This window comes from Ambystoma mexicanum, chromosome 12 (assembly GCF_040938575.1).
Source record: "Ambystoma mexicanum isolate Mex_15411 chromosome 12, UKY_AmexF1_1, whole genome shotgun sequence".
Taxonomy (NCBI): domain Eukaryota; kingdom Metazoa; phylum Chordata; class Amphibia; order Caudata; family Ambystomatidae; genus Ambystoma; species Ambystoma mexicanum.
This window is the reverse complement of record NC_090936.1, coordinates 226,973,848-226,992,459: the sequence shown is the minus strand read 5'-3', so window position 1 is coordinate 226,992,459 and position 18,612 is coordinate 226,973,848. Positions and strand designations below refer to the sequence as shown.

Below are 18,612 nucleotides of genomic sequence, written 5' to 3'. Positions count from 1 at the left end.
CGATTGCCCTACCTAACTGAATTCTAACTCGGATGCTCGTCATCAGGGTGGTTGTCAAACTAAAGCGTCCGTCCGCGGTACAAAAAAGATCCTGCTGTGACCCTAACACCAACCAAAAGCATTCAGCAAACAAACAAAAAAAGGTAACCAGGAGAATTACTCCCTTCTCCTGGTTCAGCCTTAAGGGCTGACTTCTATTAGTCTCTGGCAATACTTTTGCTACGTCCTTTTAACTCCTCCCATGGATGTCTCATAGCTTGGTTAAAAGTCCAACAATTCTTCTTCTTCAGTGATCTTTAGATTCCTGGATTTTCTTCTTCTGGTCTATTGTAACATGGGAGATCTCTCCCATAGCGTCTCTGGCTTTGGCCGTCAATTTCATAACTTCTCTGAGGACGGGGACTACTGTTATGGTGATATTTGTTCTAGATATCCCTTGGGCAATTACTGTAATGAGGGGGATTGCTCCCAAGCTACTCTTCAGCCTTCATATCTTTTCTATAGTCACTGTGATGAGGGAGATTACTCCCGATGTACTCTTCACTCTTAATGCCTTAAGTGCCAGGCTATTATGCAAGTCTATGCAAAAAGGATGAGCATACTCGTCCTTGGAACTTTGCTCTCTCTCTGTAATTACTGTGATGAGTGAGATTACTCTTGAGGCACTCCAGTCGCAGTGCTTTCTCTATAATTACTGTGGCAACGGAGATTACTCCCAAGACACTCTCCAGTCGAGGTGCTTTCTCTACAATCACTGTTTCGAGGGAGATTACTCCGAGTCACTCTTCGGTCGTGGTGCTTTCTCTACAATTACTGTGATGACGGAGATTACTCCTGGGGCGTTCTTCACTCTTAATACCTCTCCGGTAATTACTGTGACAAGGGAGATTACTTCCAAAGTACTCTTCGGTATTGCCCAAACTTTTACCGGAACTCCCGTGACTCTCGTTACCTTTTTTCTCGCAGGTCCACACCACCAGCTCTTCTGCTGGTCTTGGGTATTCTTGCTGAACGCTCTCCACGTCTCTCTCTCCACTCCCAGCTGCACCGCATTGGCTCTGCGGCTCACTGGGTCTTTCGTTGTCAGCGTAGTTGACAAACCTCATGGTCCACCTCACTAAGGCCACGCCACTGTTGGCCTTTCTCCAGCTTCTGCACAGGTCGGTCTCCGCTCCGCCACATAGAGTTCTTACGAGCTTTCCACAGCGTCCTCACAACCAAGGACTAGCTTCTCTTGCTCACTTCCTCATTCCCAGGTTTGAGTCTCCGGGGATTGACAAGCTTCACACTTGGTTCTCTTCTCATCAAGTCCCTCTTTGCTTTATATGTGCTGTAGCTGGGTCCTCCACAGAGGAGGGCTAGAGTCCTTCTTCTGTATCAATGAGGTATTCGTCATGATTGCTTGGGGCCACCTCTTCTCAGTACTATTTAGACTTGGAAAATAAGTAGTTTGAATCCCTCCTTCAATCTTCCACTCTTGGGAGTTGACTTTTGATCACTCTGTTTGATCTTCCTCGTGTTGGTCTTGTCATGTTTTATACAAGGAAAGGAGAAAGTACTACTATTACAGACAGTAGTCTTCTCAGGTTGGCTCTTGAAAGACTTCGAGGATTGCATGATCTCCAATGCAAGGGGGTAAGGGAGTTCCATCACAGAACGGTAGTCCTTGTCCCTATGAGGGGAGTCTCTCCCTGTGAGACCCTGCATTCTGCCACCCCTAAGGGGATTGTTGAGTAGCCCCTCTGGGGGGGAAGTGGCAAGATCCCATGAATCGTCAGTTTCCAGGTGCTATCAGACACAGTGCCCTAACCACACAGCATGAAAATACAGTCAATACAGTGAGAATCATTTCGGTCCAATTGTTTCCGGCCAGACATATATGTGGGAATCGGGGACACCATGCACAGAAACACAGCATAGAAGGTTGACAGCCCCTATGTACATTTTTGACTGATAACTGTCTGTTACAGTGGTTGAAACAAATACTGAACCTTGTTACCTAATGATACATCTGCATCATCACCTTAGGGAAATAAACAAGACCAATCCAGGGTTAGAAAATGGTGAGGGCTGGGAGCTATTCAGCGCTTGCCTACTGGGCTTAATCCCAACAGCTTGGCCTCCCTATGCCACCTGGTGCCATGCAAACATACCCATGTTGAATTAACTGTTTCTGTTTGAGAATATGTATAAAGGAGCATGAGGACACATATATGTATAAGACATTGGGGTCATTAGGAGTTGGGCGATATGGGTTAAATGCAGCGGTTTTACCATATACCGCTGCATTACTGCACCGCTCAATTAGTAGTTGGGTGGAAAGTTGGAGGATTCACCTCCAGCTGTGAGCTGGAAGTAAATCCGCAAAACTTTCTTCCCATTTTCAGTGGAATACCGCTGTAAATCCACCGAAAATGCTCCATTGAGTTATATGGTCTCAAAGAAAATGGGGACCTACGTTGTCACCACCACCTGAAATCTGACGGTAATATCGCTGTACCAAGTGTAGGTAACAGTAATTCCATTGGTTGGTATTCTAGCATATTTACCACTGAAATATCACCCAACTCGTAATGACCCTAATTGAAGCTTAACAGGACATATATAATAGATACAAAGTTATAGGATGCATGCCATGTGGATGTTAGATTTGCAGCACTATGTGTAGTAGCTCCTTGTTAACTAGATGTAGCTCCTGCTTGCTGCGTGATACCTGATACCCAGAAGCTACGTTTGGCTCCCGAGGACACCTATTGCCAGACACACACACCCATGTGGCATGAACTGTGTATGTATGTATAGAATGTGCATTACCATGTGAAAGGGAGGGGTGGGTTGCCAAGGATCCCATGGTTTGATGTTATTTTTCGAGGGACTTACTTGGAACATGTTCCCCTTTGCAGTGTGCTGATGATGCCGATGCGGTGTGCACCCGATCAGTGGCGGTCCGCGTCCTGGACATGCAAAACACCACTATTAAAATGAAGCATGGGGGCGGAGTCTCAGTAAACGGCCAGGACATACAGATTCCACTGATCCAAGGTATGTTGTGTGATATTGCATAGTATCTGTCGTGTATCTATAGCGCTTTGCACCAAAGCGCTGTCAAAAATCAATGAAATGATTCAATAACTGATATGATGGCAATATCAACAGCAGAATGAACCGAGAGAAAAGAAAGGGACAAGCGAAAACTGAAAAACATAAACCTGATCCAGTCTAGGTGTCCAATAGTAGAATCTACCACATTTGAAGATTTGCAAGACAAATAAAAAATTAAATTCAACAAAAAACAGCCAAGAAGTTGTGGCGGTATAACCAAGGAGGGGGGCAATGAAGTGTGTGACCTGAAGGCAGCATCAGTGTTCATGACACTGCAGCAGAGACACACATGACAGCGCGCTGCAGCAGAGAGACGCGCATTCCGCTCTTAAAACTCAGGTTTACATTTTTTTTCCTACAATTTTCTCTTAGAATGATTACATGCCATGAACTTTGGGATTTTACATGATTTTGATTTCCAAAAGGTGATCTGTTTCGATATTTTTTCCTGGGGATACTGTGGGGTTGATGTTGACGAAACAGACATCTCAGCCGGAAACCATAGGGTTTTCGGCCTTGTTTTTCAAATGTAAATTCTGCTGTTCTGTAGAGACACAAATTCACCTCAGTGCCTAAACTAGACTTTCAGTAAATTATGGACACCACATGTATGCAACATGCTCCACCCATCTGTTTAATCAGTAGTATTCCTGCCTCCCCCAGTCACATAGAGGGGAATGACATTTGCCAATCCTGCCCATACTCGTTTATCTCCGAAACGATGATTTTTTATTAGTATTATTATTATGGTAATTATTCAGCGTGGACGTAGCTTCGAGAAGCAATGGAGCGCTTTACAGAGGTATACAACAATACAGATGCATAACGGAGCGCTTTTCAGAGGTAACAACAGAGCAGATATATAGCGGGGGCGGGATACAGAGGGGCACAGAGGAGCAGTACAGATGTACTGGGCGACAGGGAAGAGAGGGGCGGTCAGCATCTAGGGAGTCAGTTGGCGTGACGGGTGACCTGTTGGCCTATGTGTTGAGGAGGAGGGACTCCTTGAAGAGGTCTTGAGTTCTTTTCTGAATTGTAGGAGCATGGGGGCGAGTCTGATGCAGACAGGGAGGTGGTTCCTTAGTCTTGAGGCGTAGTCAAAGAAGGCTTGTTTTCTGGTCCTTTCCTTTTTGCACCGTTGGATTTCACGGTTATGCTTTGTTATCTCATATAAACACTCATCTGCATCGATCATATTGTAAACACACATTTTTTTTAATGATAGGCATACCAGAGAAAACGTTTTCCTTTGAAACCCTAGTCACTGATCCAAGATTCTGAATGGAGGCCTATTTGCTACTTTTTAGATGTGACCATTGGATGGCGCTTAAGCACCATATATAGGCCAAAGGATTTGCGTTGGAGTACATATAGGCAGGTGATGGAATGTGAGGAGGGACACCCAACTTGTGGTTGTTTGGTTACTTACCCACAGATCGACAGGCCATGCCCATGGTAATCTCTATGGCCATTCCCACCCACTATTGCTCTTCCCCACCCAAACACAGCCTATGGGGTATCAGAGCTAGCTCTATAAAGCAGTAACATCAATGGATGTGCTGTATAGGACGTGCCAGTGTTATTTTTGAGCAGTATTTGTAGAGTTAATGGCTTAACTGCTGCTATGAAAAAACTCCTGGTGCAATAAAATATCGTAATCAATTGTGCCTTTAGTCACTTGATTTATAAGCAATATGTCTGTCCTCGCATCTGTTTCTTATGATGAAGTCCTTTAAAAAACAGGCATTGGCAAAGCCAACTGTTTTGGCTTGTGTAAAGATAGTAAATAAGCATTTGCCAGGCATTGCTGTCGTTTAGGCAGGTATTTGCACCATTTTCTAGCTGCTGCCATGTTATGGCCAGGAAGTACAATGAAGGCAGTACCTGGCAAGTGCCTATCCCATGCCTACACAAAAGCCACAACTGTTGGCTTTGCCAAAGCTCATTTAATTTTGACTGACTAGTAATACAACCACACGCCTCAGAGTGCTGTCATGCACATAGTACATGATTAACAAGCTCGACTAGATGAAGTAATCCATTACAATCCCCAAACATTCCGTCCTGTGAGTGGACCCCCGCATACACAGCCATGTGTAGCAAAACGATACAGCCAGCACAGAAGTCTGTTGAATGCATGCTCAGGCTCTGCCATTCGAATTTAAAAGGCGGAAGTGCACTGCAGTTGTGAGTAGTTCTTTCCCCTTCCCACTGCTCACCTCACACTATTGGTCCACCCACCCAGTGATATGAGTACCTGGTAGCGGTACCTGTCGGAATGTATGATATGAGTACCAAAGCCAATGGTGGAAGTAGATGAGGCTGTGATGGAAGAGGGTGTATCCCTGGCAAACGCCTATGCACATGTTTACAGATGCATCAAATCTGTGCTTGCTTATTCCTTCAGTCAACCTTTCACCCCCTAGCCCTAGTTACATATGCATTGATCTACTGTTACCTGATAATGCACTCACCTACCTCTTATGAGGTTCTCTCATCAGACTCTCCTACTTTGACCCTTCACCTCTGATCCACTGAACCCCATCAATTCCCTACCTTTCTTCCACTTGTGCCTTGTATATCCAACAAGGCCCCAACTAAGTCGTTTGTATCTTGTGTGACTTGTTAAGAAATTGTTTTGTGTGGGGACAATGAAAAACATGTCTTATTTTACCAGGCCAAGTTTTTTTTAAGGGAACGGATTGTTCCCTACATTGGGGATAGCAGCGCTGGATATTTTTTTAAGTTAAACAAAAGAGGTGAAGACTGGAAGCTTTTAAATGCATATTAACCTCTGGCATTGCTCTGGGCAACCCCCACGCCCACCCAGACCATTGTTCTTCAACCTGCCAAGCCATTACAGAAAGTGGAAAGACTATATGCAAATCAGGCCTGGCCCTTCTCCTAAAGGGGCAGTCCAGCCTAACTGCTAGGTCACATCCCTTCGGCCGACTTTTACATGTCTTCTAGGGCAGGTGTTTGTGTCATGACATCTACTCAGCGACCTTCACAGGCGTTGGGTGGAGAGACCCAGCAACCCAAACCTGAAACCAAATCCCTTACCTTACTGCTGGACGCACACTTTCACCAGAAGCACCATTGAACCTCTCTACATCCAGCCTTTCATCTCTAAATACTTCCCCGCCAGAGTCCTTTGGTCCTCTGGCTCCAATTCACTGCAGTTCAAACGTTTCTCTAAGCAGAGAGTGGGAGGTATATCCCTCTTCTCGGCTGGTTCCTCCCTCTGGAATAAACTCCCTGCCCACCTCAGACTTGAGCTGGATCTGCTTAAGTTCCGGAAACTTCACAAGACTTTCCTTTTCTCCTCTTCCTTCCCTCTCCCTTTCCCGTGCTAACGTTTCCCCTTGCCACTGTGACTGGGGCCTGGCCCCTTCAGGGTCATATAGGAGTCAGACCACCCCCTACCAGTTGCCCCAGCATCCCCTGCCAGCACTTGCCCTCGGAATACCTTTCTCGGAATAGCCCAACCTGGTCTTCCTGTAGCCGCATTCACCCTCCCTCCCCCTTCTCTTGCCCCTGGCACTTGCCGCCTTGGCCCCCCACTCCTGCATTTATCCCTCTACCCCTCCGAACTTACCACCTCCTCATGCACTTGCACGGTAGACAGGTCCGATCCCTGGGTCCGCGCTTAGAAACCTCTGGGTATGAAGCGTGTTATAAATTACCTATTATATATATATATATATATATATATATATATATATATATTTGTCACAAGGCCCATATAACCGTTTTTGTTGTATCTACTTTTGTTGTTCTACTTTCTTCCCATGCCCTCTTGCCCCCCGCCATCTTGTCATGTGGTGCCTGAAAACACTGGTCTATAGGTCCCATATAAATGCCCAATAAATGAAATAAATACATTGAAACCAAATGAATGAACCAATCAATAATCATAACATATTATTTATTAAAAAAAATAATCTGCAGCCCACCCACCAACTTGACATGTCTGTTGTACCTATCTCCAAAATCAACACTAGGAAACACGTGTTGGCAGGGTGTCCATTTTCGAAGAAATTCACCCCTTGGTTAGCACCGGATGAGAGAGTAGAAATGCAAATTGCCAGTCTAGCTCACAAAGGCATTCACACCAACACCTATAACTTCCTGTGGGCTTCAAGGACACCAAGCGCCGTTGGTGTCAGGACAACCTAAGGGTGGACTGTGTTTCTTCTTTCTTGGACTGCTTCTTAAAGTGAGCTACCAGCACATGCCACCCAGAGAAGACTGCTCACCGGCCCGGAACAGGGCCATCACGAGGAGGGTGCAGGGGAGGCAAACTGCCCCAGGGCCCCGCACTTGTGCGAGGCCTTGCGGCCCCCTCTCCTAAGGAGAAGGCAGCACAGTCTCCTGTGTCCTTTATTCACACGGGGGACTGTGCTGTCTCCTCTCTGCCCCTGCAATGATTTTGCTGTTTGTTGCAAACCCGTTTGACTCCGCAACAAACAGCTAAATAATGGGAGACAGCAGGGCTCAGAAGTGAGCTCTGCTGCCTCCCGTCATTCAGCTGAAAACGTGGACATGTTGAATGACAAGAGAGGACTCCTCTCCTGTCAGTCAGCGTGTTCACGTTGCCCAGCATGACAACGCTGACTGATACGAGAGGAGTTCTCTCTTGTAAGGCAGCATGTCTACGTGTCGGCTGCGTGGATGCTTTTGAAGGGTGCATGGAGGTAAGGTAAGTGTTTTTTTATTTTAAATTCAATGTGTATATATATGTATTTAAATTAGATTAAATTAGTATGTGTATGCATGAGTGCATGTTGGTGTTTGTGTCAATGTTGTGTTTGGTTTTATGTATGGGTGCATGTATGTATGAATGGAGTTGTGTAACTGGTGGATGAATGCATGGTTGAAAGTGTTTTATGTGAATGTGTGTTCAGCCTCACCCCTAAATTTAGCCACCGTGGGGGCCCCTTCATCAAGGGGTGGGTTCATGGCATCAGAGGTGCACCTTGGCTAAAATGTCAGGGGGGTGGGGGAGTTGGAGACTAACACTTCAAATGTTGGGAGAGGCGCTAACATCAGAGGCTGTGAGAAAGGGGCAAACCTTCTTGTGTGGGGGCATCTAACATCTTTTCACATTTGAATGAGATTATTCTGGTGACGCTTCAATGTTACAAGCAGCTACCTCTCACCTTCATTTTCACTTAAGGACTGCTGTGAGAATGAGATGTCTCATGTCACCACTTCCCTTCTAATCACTCCCCTAGCATGCAAGTGCTAACCCCACATCACGATTTCGATTACCTAAAAATGTATGCATATGACTGCAGTTGCTAACAGTAAATTGTTTTATGTTAGTAATTGCAGGGCCTTTGTTAACAGAGAAGCCAAGGCACCATTTAACGTTTGTGTCCTGTTTGGTCTGACCACGGTTCTGTCGGTCAACCCGGCAGGGGCTGGATGACCGTTTTGAAAGCGGATAGTGAGTGGGGGGGCAATAAGCCCATTGCACTTTCGGTCTCCCTCCTGAGGGATGGCATCTGGGCCTTTCACCTTTTATAGTTGAAATGGGCCCCCAAGTGGCTGCCCCCATGTTGGCAGTCTTATGAAACAGAAACCTACTAATAATCTGCAGCTTTGAACCTCCTTGCTGCATTATCTTGACTTCATTATTGATTTAAGCACTCCACAGGTGCCTTGGACCATTGTCAAAAAGAAATGGGACCCCACCAGCCCTGACACATCTTTAGCCAGCGCTGCTCCCACTTCCCACCCAATTCCCTAAACCCAGCAGGAAACCTGAATAGCTATTTCACCTTCCTTTTGGCCAGTAGTTGTACCTTTCACCCTAATTCAGAGGCTGTTTACTTTCATAGTGCTATGCTAATCTCTGGAGAGGTGGGCCATCTAAAAGCTGAGACCAGATGTTCAGACTTTGGCTTTATCAACGTTAGTCTGTTGATATTGCATGGATAGGTTTTTGTGCTATGCATGTTTGATGCTGCTGCTGCTCCTTAACCAGTGCTACGGGCTGGCGAGTGGCGATACATTGAAAGAGGCCTTCTGCCTCAAAGTGGCCAGGGGCTGGCGCCGCCCATGGAGCCAGGTCGAGCCAACAAAGCCCAACATTTCAGGAAGGGGCTAGAGTCCGATCTGTTCAATGGTGTTGCACCACTGCATGGCATTCTTTTTGTTTGGGTTATTAGATGTGCCACTAATAAGCCAAAACTATTGCTTTAGTGGACGGACAGACAGTGGTAGAAATAGACTTTTTTTTCCAGGGCATCCCTCCTACCGCAGTGAAAGAGCCCGGGACCAGCGACGGGAGGATTAGGAGGGTGTAGGGCAGGTATTTTAGTCACCCGATGAATATTTGCCTCTTCAACTCTATCGTCAGCAAAGTTCAAAATCTGCACCCCTTTTAAACCTACAAAATGCACATCAATATTTTCAGTACAGTGCAACATTGACAAGGGATTTCACAGGGCTCCCGCTCAGACCCTCAAGTGGTCTTGTGGGGAAGTGTCTCACTTTGGAACCTAGCGGCCATGGTTTAAATCCCTGCCCAACATAGTTAAAGCACGAACACACCAGAGCATTCTAAAATAAACATATAGTGCACAGATTTCCCAGATTGTGGAGCTGTAGGTCCAATCTGGTGAGTAATTATTTGCCAGATCCCGGGTCTGGGAAGATCCGTCCCAATGATAGCATTGAGTACAGATAGGAAGAAATGCAATATGAGGAGGGACTTGTAGATGTTGTTTAGTTATTTGCCCCCATTGATTTCTCATGGCCATGCTTATCCCTATGGCAATTCTCACCCAGTTCCTGCCCTCCCCACCCAAAACACCTCCTCGCTGGAACTCTTTGAGTTAACTTTAAACACGCCTTGCCATCAAACGTTGCCCTCAATGTGCCTGCAAGTGTTTTCTCAAAGGAGTCTTCTGAGAGTTCATGACTTCATTGGAGTTGTAAACACGGAACTGGTGTAATAAAAATGTCTTAATCAGGTCTGCCTTTGGCCACTCGATTTAAAAACACCTTGCGTGTCTTTCGCTGAAGTCCTGTTAAAAACAAGCATTGGCAAAGCCAGCTGTTTCACTTGTGTATAAGTATTAGACATTTGCCAGGCACTGCGTTTAGCTGCTCAGGTACTCAAACCAAGCAACCCTGGTTTGGTGTGGGCTCCCTCACTGTTCTCTGTTGATCCTGCCTAAATCGCACAAACTTTTAAGCCTCTTAAGTTCAGAAATGTAGTACTCTCCACTGTACATCATTTGTCACTGTGTATGATGTGTGTTTTAATGCGCACGCAGGGGCAGTGTGCTCCTTAATGATATGATATGGCATTTATAACGTGCCTGTACACAAGTGTTAATAGGCGCGACAAGGCAAGGAGGGGGAAACAAAAGAGTAGGACAAAACACAGATCTTACTAGGCCTTGTGTCATTCAGATCACGCAGGGGAGAAGTGCCAAGGGTGGCGTAGGATGCAGAAGTGCAGGAACAAAGGAGAAACGAGAGCGCAGCCAACAGGTGGCAAGTGTGGGTACTCATAAGTTCAGCCAACGGGTGGAGAATAAGTGCAAGAGAGGGACTCTAGGGTTACAGAAATAGACCACAAGTGCAGGGGAGCCAAGAGGCAGTGCAGGATTGCAACAGGACAGACAGGGACCGGGGCCCGAATTCAGAGCTTGACCAGGTGACCAGTGCACGGATCATGCTGCTGATCAGCAAGGGAGAGGAAGAGAGAAAGCAGAAGCAAAGAGACATGTCCTGAATTGCTTCCGGAACCAGAGGTGGTTCTCCTCAAGTTTCAGAGGCAGGGAGGCTGTTCCTGAGGGAGGCCCCAGCCGAAGAAAGAGATCTGCCCTGAACTCTTTGTTTGGAAAAGTGACTGACCCTCAGAGAGTTGGAGGTGGCGGAGTGGAGAGCTCATACCATCCTATATATATTTATGCATATGACACAAAAGTTAGTCCGGCATAAACCTTTCTTCAGTAGAGAAATGTAACTTTGTTGTACTTAATTTGGAGTTGTATTAATAAACCATATTTGGGATCCTGCACACAATCTCAAAGGGTGATTTCTCGAGTCTCCTGTTTGCGCATGTGCTGCCGCTGGCTGAGTGCAAAAAATTGTAAGGGGGCCTCCCTAAATGTTTTGCCCCTGGCCTCACCACATCTTCTGACAGCCCTGGCCCGCAAGTAGGAAGCCGGGGGTGGCAGTGGGAGAACAGCTCAGTGTGTGGAGGGGCCTGGCAGTGTCATGGGGTGGGGAGGGAGCTTGGCAAAGGATGGGGGCCATGTTTGTTTCAGACGGAGAAGTCAGTGGTTGTGGGCATGATGGCCATGATGCGACAGGGAAGCCGTGGGTGGGGAAGAAGCATATGGGGTCAACTCTAGGCCGCTCAAAAAAAGGCGGTCTTTTGCAGGTGCTTTCTCCATTTGCCAGGATGTCGACATAGATCCAGCTACAATGGATCTATGTGATTATTGCGACGGCCGAAAATGCAGACTTTTTTTTAAAACACCTTTACACTACATACATATGCGGGGGCAGACCTCTGCATCGCCCATATTAATATTATATTCTGTACCCCCCCACATATATATGTGGTGCAAGGGTGGGGTCCCAAAAAAAAAAAATCATCATTTTCGGCCGCCGTAATTGTGAGGGCGACATTTTGGTACGATTCTGCTACATTGGCTTTGCCCCAAACCCTGTCTACTTGACTCACTATTCTTATTCGTAAAAAACGCTAGAAACGGTGTCCAGATGATATTTTGAAGTGGCTGTATCACCCCTGTCATGTAGAATATTTTGCCCCCATCCTGTCGGCATCCTTCTCTGCGGCCTGTTATTTACTCTCGGGTGCACGTGCTCCTGGCAGCGAGCAGACCCATTTGCCAGCCTCTTCTTCCCATACTGTGAATGCCTGAGGGCATGTGTCTGCTGCCCACAAGCTTTCACACGTTTTATTGCAAAGTGCTCCATTGTCTCTGGGGTCTTACTCGTTGCTTTAAAAAGAAAAAAAAAGAAATGGTCTGCTCACGGTTTCCTACAATATGGCACACTTACTGTGAGCCTGAAGGATTTGTGGGGAGGGGGGCAGCTTTTAGGCATGTGCTGGGTTCATTTTATGATCACTGTTGTTGCTGCGTGCTTACTTATGACAACCAGGGCATATCACGTCTGTTATTGCTAGGATGTATGTTGAGATTGGGGGCAATTTATGCACCCAGGTGTGATACCCGGTCTGTCCTCCGGATGCAGAAATGTGAAATTGAACACATACACAACTCCTCCACTGAATCCGAGAGAACACACCAGCGGCAATCCTTCTTGAAAGCTATTTAGGCAACTGCACACTATGTAATTGTGGAATTGCATAGGAGTGATAAGGGAATTGGCTTCATAGAATTAACAACTTTAATGATCGAGAAGGAACCCCAGGGTACATTTAGGGTCTCATTAGAGGGCTAATGGTCCTGTAAAAACAAGTGGCATTTAAATACATCCACTTTTAAAATGCCACCTAATTACCGGTTGGGATTGTATTCTGACATATTCACAGCATTGGGTGCATAGAAAGTATTGTGTGTGGTAAACAGTCCGCATGAGCCGCATTCAGTATGTACCTCATGCCGTAAATATCCCTTGCTATTATGAACTGTAATTAGGTGCGATTTTAAAAATAGGAGGTATTTAAAATGCAGCCAATTTTACATCCAGTTTGTATTGGATCAAGCCACTCCTGCCTGACCCATTACAGACAGAATTGCAGGAAGCTTGAGAGATCCCATTCAGAATTCATCCCCTTGGGAGCTCTCAATCCATGCTATGTGTCTTTGTAGAACTAATATCTGTACATTGCCCCCTCTCTGTACATCACTCTTTCTAAAGTTACACACTTCATTTGTGTAATGTTGTGTCTAGCCTCTGAAAAATGAATAGCTACTGGGGACATCTGATTTTGTAAACTAATGTTTGACTTGTGCTCAGTCCAACAGGTCTTGGCTTTACGTGTTGTTTGGTTTCCCTACGTAATGAAAGCAACGAGGGCATTTTGAGCCATAGACCACGGTGGGTGAGTCACAAGTACTTGAATGCCGCAGGTAGATTATTTTACCTGTATGGAGGTCTCATGGTGGTATCTCAAGCGCGGAATGTAGAAACCAATGAACTAAGCTGTGCGGGCATGAGCTCCTGTACCCCATCCTAGGCACCCCTTACATTTCACATCACTGATATTTCAGAATCACACACAACCGGTGGTAATTTATCTTTGATTGGTAAAATGGGGTTTGTGTACAGTTAGTGTTATTTCTGTTCCGAAAGCTGAATATTGCCATAACCTGCATCCTTGCTATAATGTATTATTTGGCTGTTTAAAATAGGCCGAATAGAATTTAATGCCCAGTCTATAAACCATCATCTTGCCGGTTCAAGAATGGACTGTGGCCCGTTAAGCTAGTACCCACAGGATGCGTGGCCACTAAATACCCCTCGTGCTTCCTGCGTCACTGCTGAAGCTGGTGTTCGATGAGTGGGAGATCAGAGTGCAGCATTTGCCATGTGGGAGGCCATTATCACTTAGATGGTCATGGTAAAAAACAGTCAATATGTCCACTACTGCCTAATTTTACAGATAGCATGATTATGGTTCCTTAACTCATGTGGTGTTCGGGAGAACTGCCTCTGAAGATAGCTAACCTTTAAGTGCCAAGGGCGTTTATGTTCGTCCTGAATTCCCATAAAATATCATTGTAGGCTCTGCCCCACTGCCATAGATGTTCAACAAACAAAATTAGGACCGGTAACAAACACAAAGGTAGGACTATACCCGCCCCCCCCCGAGGCCCCTTCTCTTCCATGCTGGTGGGATCCCACAGTGAATAAGTTCCATTTCCAGCCCTTCTCGTGGATATAAGTTGTGCGGCTTTGGCGGTGAATGTAACCATGTGGCATACACAGGAACTTTCCTTTGCTCTGATACTTACAGGCCTTGCTATGTATCTCTTCACCAACCACTCTCTGTGTCGCTTAATGAACACGGCGGTACCTGAAAGGCGGGTGCTCTGAGCCCATCCCCGGATGGCAGAGATACAAGGCTTGTGCAATTCAGATAGAAGGAGGGTGAAATTGTTAAACTATTTCTAAAGTGTATTTGGCTTCAAATGTGCTGTTGTATTGGTGCAGATTGAACATATTTAATCCCTCCCAGTGGACGTAGTCACCCTGCCTCTCTCCAAAACCGTTTCGGGTTTTTGAAATATAATAAACTCTCGGAACAGGAGGACAGGGAGCCTAATTCAGGGACAGTCCTTGCAAAACCAGGACCTTTGGCCACCCCCTTACCTTATGATAATGCATTGGAATTCAATGCTGCATACTTCATTTGCATACAAACGATGGTGTTATAAATATACCTTCCCTGCCATCATTGTGAACCTTTTTGTCCTTCTACCTATACAACGAAAATATCTAGGGTACTTGCAAAGGCAGTGCTAATGTGTGTCCCTCAGATGTCAAGTTTCTTACTCCCTTTGATGCATAATTTACAAAGGGTCCGTGATGGCCATTTCCCTTCATGGGACGCCAGCGGTGTGAACCACTTCTGTCTCGTAAGAGTTGGAAATGCCCGGTCATACTCTACGTAAAAAAGACGTGGTGTTCAGAATACCACGTGCCACATGAAATCAGGAACTATGGCCGTTGTTACGAGTTTGATGGCAATCCAGCGGTCAATCTGCCGAATTACCGCCAAACTCATTTAGCATTACCACACCTCAGTCCCATGGGCATACCACTAATTTGCGAGTGGTGGAAGGGTGTTGTTAATCCCCATTTTCGGAATACGGGAATTTAGGGCGGAATTACAGTGAGTGATAATTTGGTCGCAATATTCTGCCAATTGTTTACCTTAAAGTGAGGGGTTCACCTTTAGCATGATATTGAAGGTAAATCCTCCACTTCAAGGTCAAATTTGGAATTTGTCGGTGCGGTAGGAAATGACATTAATTCTGTCACCACCAAAAAATCTGGTGGTTACAGAATTACCGCTGCACTTAGACCAAACTGCTGAACTTGTAATGAGGCCCTATGTCTTTTGTTTCCATGAGCATGGCGGCAGAATTGTTCTCCAATTTCTTTTTTATTTGTTGCGAACTGCCCATGCACCTGCCAATCAATAGAGGGCTCATAACACAATTGAAACGTTGTTCCATTTTACCATCCATCACCACCTGTTGATACCCATGCAACTTGCTGTTTGCTATCTCAATTTGATTTTTACAAAATGCTATTTTCAGTTCTCACCGAGTTTTGCTCATTTCCATGCCGTTTTTTAGGAGTAAGTAACAGACCCTGCAATACTTAAAATATGGCATGACCTCAGAGCCCTAGCATTTTGTCTCAGGCCTTTTGTACAATTGTTGATCCTTTTTTCATTTTTGTTACATTTTAGTATACACTACTTTTTAGGAATTGCCTTGTACGAGCATTACGTTTTCAAACTATTGTTTGCTAATCATTGTTTACAGTGTCTTACCCCAAGGCAATACCATTGTGCTCGGTCAGATCCACGGCCTTCCATTAATGGAATCCCTTGGGAACAATTGCTCGCCTTTGTGAATGGTTATCTGAGGGCGGGGCCATGGAGAGTTTGGCTGTGCCGCATCCCTGCAGCATTCTTCATTCCCCTCCCAACCAACGGGTCAGGGGAATCCTCATAATGCATGCATCCTTTTCTGCGGTGCTACCATTCTTTCACTGTGTTCCAAGCTCTCAGCCTCTGTGTGCCCCCTGAGCGTCCTGCCCTTGCCTACTGCGGAACACATTGGGTGCACCCAATGCGCGCGCGCGTGTGTGTGTGTGTTCAGAGCACCCTGCCCTTGTGAGGTGACCTAAGCTCCTCTCCAATGGAGTGTGTCTTGATCTTGAAGCACTGGAAACAGGCCCCTCTATGTAAGTCAAGAGCTCCATGGCTCTGTGAGTGTGCACTGGGCATTGAGCCAAGGTATAAGGGCGGCAAAGTACATGTAAGGGTTCCCAACGCTACACATTATTCACTAGTAAAATTCTCCCTTATTACACCTGTGTGTACTGCCTTTGCATTCAATTAACTAAAGATCACATTCAGAAAATGAAGACCATCACCATTAATCAATTATATGACAACATAGTTCAACGAAAATATTTTTTATTTCATAATTTTTTGTTTTTAATTCCTAATACGTGTATTCCTAATAGATGTTAATGTTGGAGTTCTGTACAATCAGAATAATGAGAAAGATAACCAAGTGATGAATATACACAAAATGTAAAATGCATAAACTTACTACAGTCCAATCCAAACAAAACAAATCAACTTAATACAATCATTACAATACAAGAAATAACATTCTTGATAGAATGCAATACAAATAATTAAACCTCAATGCTGGGGTCAACATCTCTAATTAAATTCAAGTCTCTAAGTAGATTTGGAAAACACTTTAAATGGCCTAAGTTTCCTTTTGCCAGATGTTTCAGCATGACATTGGTTGATGCATTCCTGCCTTCTTCAGGACCACATGATCAATCAAGGCCCTGCATAGTGAACACAACATAACTGAATTATATGTCTGATGATGCTTTTTCCATTAGCTACATTCATAAATTAGTGGAACAATGTTAAATAGATGATGGTTACTAACCTCATTCTATGGGTTGTCTGCTGCTGATCTCCTATTTCCCATATTCTACTCATAAACTGTAGAAAATATTCTGCATGTGTTCTCTGCTAATTTGATTTACTGATGAACTCTGTAACCGTAAATGGACTTACGTCAGAGCTACTAGCTTGTAAAGCTTTTAGGTTCAAGCCTGAATACATTCAAACCTAAATGGCAATATACTGTTTTTAAAAAACCTTCAAACGTATTAACTCGCTGATTCGCAATGAAGATATGGATTCGATGTTCGAGAGTGCCTGTTCTCTTTTTCTCTCTTTTCCTAAGTGGCTCACACGTTGTCACTGCGTGGCAGTAGGCAAACAGGATTCTGCCCTGTAAAAGAAGTAGAGCAGGTGCCAATGTTACTGGACCTTAACCAATCATGGGGCTGGATGGCCATGTTCATACACTGTGATCTTAATACCAATAAGACCCCCGGTAGCACATGTGCTGAAAGCCTACAGTGAGCGGCTAGCAATTCGAGATGGACACAAAGTTGTAGTTCCTCATTGTTTGCCATATTTATTAATAGAAATGAGGGGTGAAATAAATGCCTGTGTGTCTCTATCCTAAAGGGAATCTTTCTACCTAGCAAACTAAAACTAGAGAAAGATGACCTTGTATCCAAATATATCTGACCCTCACACTAACACATATAACCAAAGTGTACAAGTAAATGTATTTGATTTCAGTTCAACAAAACAGTGCAAACGTTCAAACTTATAATTCTCATAAACTGCTCCTTGTGATCACATTTTGGTTCCCTTCCCTTGAATCAATTCAGGAAGACATTTGAAAAATGTTCTGATTCAACAAAGTTCTTTTCAGTTCAACGCATAATGTATTTTCTGTTCCAGTTTGTCGTTCCACTTGGTGCTCTGTAAAGCGCTTTGGATTAAGGCGCTATATAAATAACACATCATTATCATTATCATTAAAGTAAATGTCTCTTTCACAAAAACACTTGTTCAAAACCAGAGCAACTGTTTCCTCCACAAAGTATACTTCCCAGAATGTAAAGCAAGGATGAGGATATCACAGTTATTCTTCTAGTGGAATACTTTTGTCAGGACAGCACAGCAAATGTCTTTTGTGATACAACAGTTTGTCAGGATGATATAGTTAAAACATTCTTTCCACAACACTTTTTTTCTTTGCCACAACCACATTTCTTCAAAGCAACTCTTTCTTTTCTGGTATACTCGCCTGCCAGGACTAACCACAACTGCTCCCTTTCCTGGTTTACTTGCTTGCCAGGACTAATTACAACTACAATTGATCTCTTCTCTTAGTTTCAATGTTTGTTACCTTATCCTCTAGGCCAACACACCGGCTTTTTTCAGCATCACCATATCACTCCCTGCTGCTGTGGCTGGCCCTCTCCGGCAAAACCATTGACAGCTTGCCTGGAAGCACTGCCCTTCTCTGGAGCTCCACATGCTTCGTCAGGTCTCTGCATCCTCCAGCACACCTGAGCAACTCACATCGGGTCAGGAACACGTCTCCCACACAGCTGGGCTTCTTTCCCCACTGCCGTCTATGACTCTGCTTCCAGATGCGCGTACTCTGCAAAACTGCAAGGCTTCTCTTCCCGCATTGGCTTCTGCTGGTGCTTTCACTTCTGCCTCAGCTCCAATGGCTTTTTAGCCATTGGTGGCATTCCCAACCTCACCGGCCTCTCTCCTGACTGCTTCTGTTACTCCCTCTCACAGCTGTGGATCATTTTCACATTTAAATGTCCCACTTAGTGATTTTGCTTCCTTCACGTCTATTTAGTTTTGTTGGATTTGTGTACTGAAAGTTATCACAGTTAAGAGAT

General features: G+C 45.0%; 1 protein-coding gene across 1 annotated transcript in view; it reads left to right on the top strand.

Annotated features, from left to right (window-relative positions):
• VWF (von Willebrand factor) overlaps positions 1 to 18,612 on the top strand; it is a 1,005,270-nt gene that overhangs the window by 254,883 nt on the left and 731,775 nt on the right. Inside the window, exon 12 of the mRNA XM_069628335.1 lies at positions 2,904 to 3,042. Within this exon, the coding sequence (XP_069484436.1) occupies positions 2,904 to 3,042 (139 nt within the window). The remainder of the gene's footprint in view (positions 1 to 2,903; positions 3,043 to 18,612) is intronic.